The 8540-nt window shown below is 43.1% G+C and overlaps 1 protein-coding gene across 1 annotated transcript; it reads left to right on the forward strand.

Moving 5' to 3' along the window:
• The first annotated feature begins 1755 nt into the window (after positions 1 to 1755).
• On the forward strand, positions 1756 to 5890 carry gdf10a (growth differentiation factor 10a). The gene is made up of 3 exons (XM_028423358.1): positions 1756 to 2200; positions 3609 to 4747; positions 4851 to 5890. Exons 1-3 carry the CDS (start codon positions 1978 to 1980, stop codon positions 5040 to 5042), a joined length of 1554 nt encoding a protein of 517 aa, XP_028279159.1. The 5' UTR covers positions 1756 to 1977; the 3' UTR covers positions 5043 to 5890.
• Positions 5891 to 8540: the final 2650 nt, after the last annotated feature.

Genomic DNA, 8540 nt, shown 5'->3' on the forward strand with positions numbered 1-8540 from the left:
GTGTCTTATAACATGTCACTCTATACATTGGTATTTTCAGACAGAGACATTGCTGAAATGATGTGTAACCACAGCCAGTTCTGGCTCCTGCTGGGTTTTTTTTTTTCATTTTGTTTGTTTTTAATCTTATTAGATCTTATCACAGTGATGCTGCTGTCCTCACAGTCGTGACAGAGAGGGGAGCATTATTGTAGATAATGCCCAGCATTAATCTCATACCGCCCTACATATTTAAGGTCAGAGGTCAAAGCCATTTCATGTTGCCTTCCTCACGCTTGAACTTGTATGAGGCTGTCTCCTCACCAGGACTATTTATTTTGACCCTAATGCTCTGGTTTCGGATGTCACTTTAACTCCACCTTCTCCTTTCACACATGTGTTGGATAGGTTGAGGTGCTTCAGTGTGAACTTCCCTAGTTTGTTAAATAAATCACGACTCAAACGCCTCTAAAATATAAAAGACTCCTTGTTTGTTTCAATGTGCTACCTCAGAAAACAGCAACGGGACACTCCCTTGTGGTCATAATGACAAGGGGTGTTAAATGGCTTGTTAATAACAGAGAACGGCAGCTCACTCAGCTATTGTTTGGTTTTCAAATTTTATTACTTCCAAATAAACATCAGTGTTTTTTTAAATATCTGTTTGTATAGCCAAAGGAATTTCATTTAAAGTGTGGTCATTCTCAAATGCCGCTCTAAATACTCGCTGAAATTTTTCAAAGATGATGCTTAACCGAGTGGAAAACTGGATTGCATCAATTCAAATAAATAACCCCAGCAGTTAATCACACTTTGTTTTTCAGTAACTCAACACAAAGTATTCACGTGTTTGCACATTATGACAAAACCATAAAGAATGCCAGCTCTTTGGTAATGGTCCTTCTTGAGAACAGTCCAGATTTAAGACCTGTGGCTGGTGTGGAACAACGTGAAAAGGAGTATCCTGTGGGGCCCTCAGGGGCCAGAAAGGTACTAAGTAGCTCTCTCTCTTTCTGTGTGTGATCGTGCATGAGTGTGTGTGTGTCAGTGCGTGTGTGTAGAGACAGAGAGTGACCCGAGAGGCCCAGCTAGTTACAGCCTCTCTGCTGGAGACCACCACTTCCACAAAACAAGCATTGTTGGTACAGAACTCCAGACACCACACACACACTGGAAAAATTCTGTATGCACACACTCAAAAATACAGAATGCAAACACACTATGTAGCGAAACTGACTGCAATAAATAAAACCCACACAGCCCCACCTTACACTATAAAATTTCTGACATACCTACACACTGTAGAAGATGTGGATCAGTGTCCTAACAATAGCCCTTGGGTGGTTGGTCAGACTATTATTGTAGGTGTTTCTATGCTAATTATGTGTGACTGAGAGCATGTCAGACGCATTTACTGGAAATAATGTGGTGAGCTGGAAATTGTGAGGTGGAATTACTGAGTCTGGACAGAAAAAAGTTTGTTGAGTTTCAAGGGAGGCTTTGTCTGACCAATGCTAAACAAATGAGAACAAGTCCACTGCGCCAAAGAACCCGGATCAGTGTTATTATTCCACCAATGCATAACAACAGGAAGATATCATCATCATCAGAGAGAGACAGGGGTCAGCATCATGACCTCCACTTATGGCTGTGCGCTCTGCAGAGACCTCGTTGGCTGACAGGAGTATACGTCAACGCCTCTCACAGCTCCAGTAGAACCCCCCCCCCCCCCCCCCCTTCTGGCGGTCATACAGACGCAAGTGTAAAAGTAGCAGCTCCAACTGTTGCCCGGACTTCAGCATCCAGGTCCCACACCGTCTGACAGAGAGGAGGGAGAAGGCGCACGAGGAAGGCAGTGAGAAGAGAGGTGGAGGTGGAACATTTGCGCACAGATATTTTCTAATCTGGATTGTTTTGCGCGTCTTTGGATTTTTTCGGGTTGCACAGTTTGCCTTTTGGATTTTTATTTTATATCAATTTCAGGATTTAAGTTAAAGTATGAATTCGTCGCACCTGTTTCTACTGATGTTAAACTGTCTCCTGGGCGCCACATCGGTCAGGACAGTAACCGAGGACAGCGGTTTCCCCCAGTCGGATCCTTTCTCAGATGACCTGGATCAGGATGTGGTCTTCCAGCACATGTCCAGACTGTACGTCAAATACAACAAGGAAAACCGCCTCAAAGAAGGCAACACTGTCAGGAGTTTCAGAGCCAGCCAAGGTGTGTTAACGTAACAGATAGGTACCTCTAATGCGTCAGCTTAGAGTTAATAATGGAACCAAACACAAAAATAGCTTTGTGTGCCACTGGTGCACTGTTAATCCGCAGCAAAAGACAAAAATGTTTCCTTGATCCTCTCCATGTGTTATTAAAAGTGCGCGCACTCAGTGGGGCTGCATGGCTCGGCCAGACGCTCTAAATAGGTAGGTTTGTTTTGGAACAGTCTGAGAATGCATTTAAATGATTTTGTGACGCTGTGGGCACACTGTGCTTGTGGTGGCAGCTGTGCCCATTGTGCGCATGGGTCTGATCAGTTTCTTCAAACAGACGCGCAAGAATGCGTGCGATTCCCTTCGAGCAAAGCAGTGCCTAGTAAAAAAAAAAAAGTCGGTATACAGCGAAACCTCAGCGGCGCTGCAGAGGGTCACTGTCGCGTCTCCTGTGTTCCTGTTGTCCCTACAGGACGGGAGTGACTCCACGTCCTGGAGTCAAGGGGCTTAACGCACAGTCGTTCCTCTCTGTCTGACGCTGTTTTATAAACACAACTCACAGACATTTATATCCTCACAGCTCTCAGATAGCATATCATAACACGTGTGTATTTTTACTGCACAGGCTTGGTGTAATCCAAGGAGGGATGTAAGAGAGTTTTCACAACAATGTAAGACCTGTTAAAACAGTTGATCGTGTCTTGGTGTCTGGGTAGACAGTGCTGGCTGTATTAAGCTTAAGGAGACGCTTTAAGAGAAACTGAGGTAAGCATTTCCATATGCAGGCTGAATCCAAGGTAATGTATATCTCTTGAGTCAGTCCATGCTTCCGCTGAACTCCTATACAATGAACAATAACTCTGCTGTTGAAGTTAATGTTCATCATGAATATGTAGCTCTGCTGCTCAGTCCCCCCTCCACTCCATCACTGCCAGGCAGATCCCTGCAGTCTGGTTCCTCTTAAGGGCACCTACTGAAGTCCGAAGGCAGGAATCCAGCCATGTAACACAGCATGAGGAGAGGTGTTTAATATATTAACCACGGATGAGTGCATTTGATGAACATTATTATTGTTCATTTCCTTTTCGGTCATTTTGTGATAGATGTTATTATCTAACATTACTGGTAAAAAGCCAGGTTCAAACAAGGGTCAGTTCCTGTTGCCTTTGCCTACACTGGAAATATCTTCTAATCACAGCAAATATTTTGCCCCAAAGAACACCCAGATCAGCCTAATTTTGACTAATTCATGCTTTTAAAACAACAACACAGAATTCCTGGTGAGATACAACACTGCACAGCTTGAACCTTCCTGTGAAAATAAATTCTGAAATTTAAAAGAAGAAAACTCCTCAGTTTTCTGTGGTGTTTTTCACCTGCCTGACCAGCACTGACTCCTGGATTATTTGTCTTTGCAGACCCTGCTGACCCCAGAATGATGTACCGACTGAACCTTACATCCCTTCAGGACTCAGAGGTCATCCTTTCTGCCACATTCCACTTCCTGCTTGATAGGCAGTCACATCAAAAACCGTGGTTCTGTAAACTTCTCAAGAGCCCATCCTGTCGTCCCTCAGCCAGCCACCCTTCTCCGTCCATCAGGTTGCTCCTTCGCTCTGTCTCCTCTGGGTCAGAGGTCAGATCTAGGTCAATGGGGTCATTTCTAGGCAACATGACCTTCCACCCCCACAGAAGAGGGGTGTGGCAGATGAAAGATGTGACCCAGGTCATAAAGGAGGCACGGGACAAGGGTCATCTGCTGGTGTCGGTTGAATTGGACTTAGGGCAGCAGTACCAGAAGAGAGTGCAGGAGAGGCTCTCTGCTGGCAACATGCCCTACCTGTTACTGTATACTGATGACAAAGCCTTGGCAGAACCCAACAGCGTGGCTACAAGCCTTCAGAGATATGACCCGTTCAGCGAGAGAGGAGAGACGTTTCAGGGTTCTCAGCTCCTGCACAGACCCAACGCCTCACCAGAGTTGAAAGAACGCGTGAGAAGGGAAGCAACTCTGCTCCCTGACCCCATCCAGAACAATGAGCTGCCTGAAGTTGACTACAGGCCTGATGGATATAGGAAAGACGACCTGTGGGAGAGCACTTGGTACCTTGCGCTCAAACCTAAATCAGGAAGGAAGGAAAAGAAGAAAAAGAGCCAGGAGGAAGAAAGAAGAGAAGTGGAGCAGAGTAGAAAAGCACATGAATCTGAAGTTCTTACAGAAGAAGAAAGAACATCAGAGGAGATCAACGCTGCGGATACAACTGTAAAAAAAGTCAAAGATAGTCGCACTGCCACAGACAGGAGAAAGCATGAGCAGAAAAATGAGGGAAAGAAGCAGAGAGGGGGCGCTAACACTCAGTCACCCGTTCTAAGCTTTGATGAACAAACGATGCGTAAGGCCAGAAGGCGGCAGTGGGGTGACAACCAGCACAGAGGCTGCTCCAGGAGGAACCTCAGAGTGGATTTTGCAGACATTGGCTGGAGTGAGTGGGTCATAGCACCAAAGGCCTTTGATGCTTACTACTGTGCCGGCACATGTGGATTCCCCATGCCCAAGGTACGACCACCAACAAGTCATTCTTTAAAGTCTCATTTGCCACCAAAATGCCATTATCAAGTTGTGTGTGTGTGTATTTACGGATTTTCTTCTCCACTCCCAGCTGGCAAGGCCGTCTAACCATGCCACTATCCAGAGCATAGTCCGAGCCGTCGGGATCATTCCTGGGGTTCCTGAGCCATGCTGTGTCCCTGAAACTATGAGTCCTCTGGCTGTGCTCTACCAGGATGAATCCAGGATGTTGGTGCTCAAGGTTTACCCCAACATGTCCGTCCAGTCCTGCTCCTGCAGATAGAAAGTGGATGAGGTCGACAGTGCACAAAACCAGGACAGACGTGGAGAGAAACAGAAAACAGGACTAATGGAGACAGTACCATACCTCTGTAAAGTGGTTTCCTGATACTGAGAAACACTTTGGCTGCTGTCATTGCTTCAGGAACATAGGCTTTAGAGAAATCACTTCCATCTCTTCTGTCCTGCGGCAGCAGACTTGAAGAGACACATTGTCTGGCATCCGTGTTAGCAGGAAGAACAGAGTCACACATGTAAAGTCAGAGCTCCACATGTCAGTTTTTTTATTCTGCCTTTGAAATTATATCAAGGATTTCATGGACTGGAGCATTTAAGGGATGTTTTCCTTTGTTTTTCAAGCAGCTCACAGTGAGTTTGTGTTCATGTTTTCTTTGAATACAAAGACTATAGGCAAAAGACTTTAATAATGTATCAGCAGGCAGCTTTCACTGCAGCATACACATGGAAGAGATTACAAAGCATTTTTTACACACTGCGTACAGCTGTTTAAGCCAATTACACGGCACATTGTACATACAATAATTTGTTTGCAATTCAGGAAGTTAATTGTACATGCTTGCTCTTTACATCTTAAAAGTGAAATAGCCGATGAATTGTAGAGAGCATCTGGAATTCATTTACACCCCCACCCCTCCTCATAACACATCAAGAATGTTATAATGAAACCAGAAATATTTTTCTATTTTTAATGTGAAACTCAGTTAAAATGAATTTGTCATGGTTGCTAGGTTGTGTGTTACTATAGTTTAGTTGTGTTTTGTACATTTGTATTGTTTAAATTATGAAAAAAGTAGCCCTCTATAAGTTAGAATAAAAAGTAATTTAATCCACTGCTCCTGACGGAATGTTATTGTTTCACACCGTTTGTGTTATTCTTGGACGTTACAGTGAATTTTACTGTCAAAACAAACCTAAAAGGAGACCACTGTTCCAAAATAGATCAGTGCAAAAGCAGGAAGGTTCCATTCAGAGATAGTCAAAATTCCCCTAAGGCCTCTTGAGTGCATTATTACCCCCACACCAAAGGCTCAGATGTCTGCTGCCCAGCAAATAATGCGACTGATGTGGCCACTGTGGATTAATGGTTGATGGAGGAGGCAGGCACGCACCTATTAGGACTTCAGCTACTCCGACTTAAAAACATGGTGCACTTCCCCTTTTTTCCACCCATGTGTCCCTAACATTTCATTTTCTCCTCAACAGACGGATGATGTCAGCCACTTTAGTTTTTTTTTTGTTATGTTGCCTTAACAGTGTGTCAAACTGACAGTGAAATGATAGAGGGAACTGTTTGATTATTAACCCATTACTCTTGTGGTTGATCTGCCTCAAGCCTGGAGAAATTGGCACGGAGCACCACATCTGTTTGCAACAACAGAATTCTTTGAAGTTTCCCACAACTAGCCAGTAACTGTCTCGAAAGACAGAAACATTTCGTAAACCACTTGTGTGTTGGGGGGGAAGATTGAACCCTTACATTGCTGTAAGTCTTTGGAGAGCAGTTCGCTGTTATCTCTCAACTGAGCTGTGCTGCTCCTCTTGCTGCACTGCTTTGTCAATTAAATAGATTAAATTTGGCTTTTTGGTGCTGATTAAGAAAACAGATAGTGATTTTGGACATCTGAAACTCCATCATTACACATGTGATCACTTATATGACAATAGTCAAACTAAGCTTTACTTGAATGGTGAGAAGCAGCATGCAGCCCTGAAAAAACTGAATCTGGAAGGAGGGAGACAGATGTTTGATTTAGCTCTATTCATTCTGAAAAAGTAAAAATGTTAACTACAAATGAGTCACTTCCATCTGGTGACTATGATTAGCCTTATTATAAATCATGTTTACATTAATAGATGCTGTAGCTTCAAAGTATGCTGCTCCAGCTGTAATGAGCCCATTTTTTCTTCTCATTTCCTTACTATATCCCGTCTACAGGCTGGACCCACAGTATGCTATTAGACACCAAACCCCATGTCAACCGCAATCACGGTCACAGGAAAGCACTTACAATGGTCGATTCCAGCCGAGAAAACCACTGTATGGTCTAGGCTCACGTTCAGAGCCCCAGTGTGCCTAAAAGCCAAAACGAGGCTAGTGGGAAACCAAAAACAATATTTGTTTTTCCATATGATGACTGTTCAATTAAAGTTAGAGCAATACAGCCATTATTATTAGGAAACAGAGGATTTTCTGTGCCTGGGCTGAAAGGGCTCTTTCCTCACATGGTTACTGAGCTCAGAGAAGTAATAGCTCTGTTTATTAGGACATGGCTTTTAATAGAGTGACACAGTGTCTCTTAATCACCCATTCAATCATGTGGGCCAGCAGTTATTTTATCGCACAATAGAATTTTTCCTTCAACAAAAAAAGTTGAACTTTACTGAGCCAAGAAGAAGGTAAAGCAAAGGCAAAGGTAAGTGCTGTTCTAAACTTGTTTTTTTATAAATATATTATTATAGTCGTAATGTTGTAGTCGTGTGTAGTTGTCATGTTTTCTTGTGGTCTCACAGATGTTATTAACACTCAAAATAATCAATAAAGGAATTTTGTGATTTTTCCAAAACTGTATCTGGTCACTTAAGAGACAATGAAAAACTGTTTCATTCAAGTGCAGATAACAATAGTGCAGAGGGGTTACATTCCTGCTTATGTTACAGAGTAATGGAACAAGGCTTGACTTTTTCATGAACTTGCCTTCTTCTCGCCTCATTTACCTGCAACAGAGTAGGCTATTAATGTCCATGTCCACAGCCTAACCTGTAAGCTGCCCCATGATTGGTGGAGAAACATAAAATCTCAAATTCAAAGCAGCTCAGCTTTATGTGGACTCCATCCAGGTCTGTAGATGAATGATAACCATGAAACATATTTAACTATAGGACTTGATTACATGTTTGAGTGGCAGCCTGGAAAATAAACCTTATTGTGTATCTTCCTATGTTCAAACAGCATGCTGGAATGCTGGGTGACACATCTCAGATACACACAAGAAACACTTTGTTTTATATGTTATGAGTTAATGAAAAAACAAAGATCCAGCTCAGTTCCTGCATCAATCAACATATAGTGAAAACCCAAAGCAAAGTGTTTTATGCATCTTCCTCAAACTCTGGGCTCTACAGAGGGGGAAAGTTGGTCTCAGTCGCCACCTGTTGGAAAAGAACAAACTGACAACTTTCTGCTTTGAACCGACATGGTTTGTTTTACTTTTAGAACTTTAAATTTCAAAACGAATGTGCAAACACACTCAATTCACATCTCCTGTACAAATCAGAGCAATGCTGATAAATAAGAGGATTGCGTCGAGATATTTGTGACAATCATGAGCTGTCCTCGAGATCTCTCTTATTTCTCGCCTGAGTTCCTTAAGGCACAAAATAATCATCAACCTAACGTATAGGACTGAAGGACAGACAGCAAGCTGCAGTGAGATCAGCTTACATGTATCTCTATCGTCATCTAGTGGACAAGCTGTGGTGG

The sequence above is a fragment of the Parambassis ranga genome, chromosome 15 (assembly GCF_900634625.1).
Source record: "Parambassis ranga chromosome 15, fParRan2.1, whole genome shotgun sequence".
Lineage (NCBI taxonomy): Eukaryota > Metazoa > Chordata > Actinopteri > Ambassidae > Parambassis > Parambassis ranga.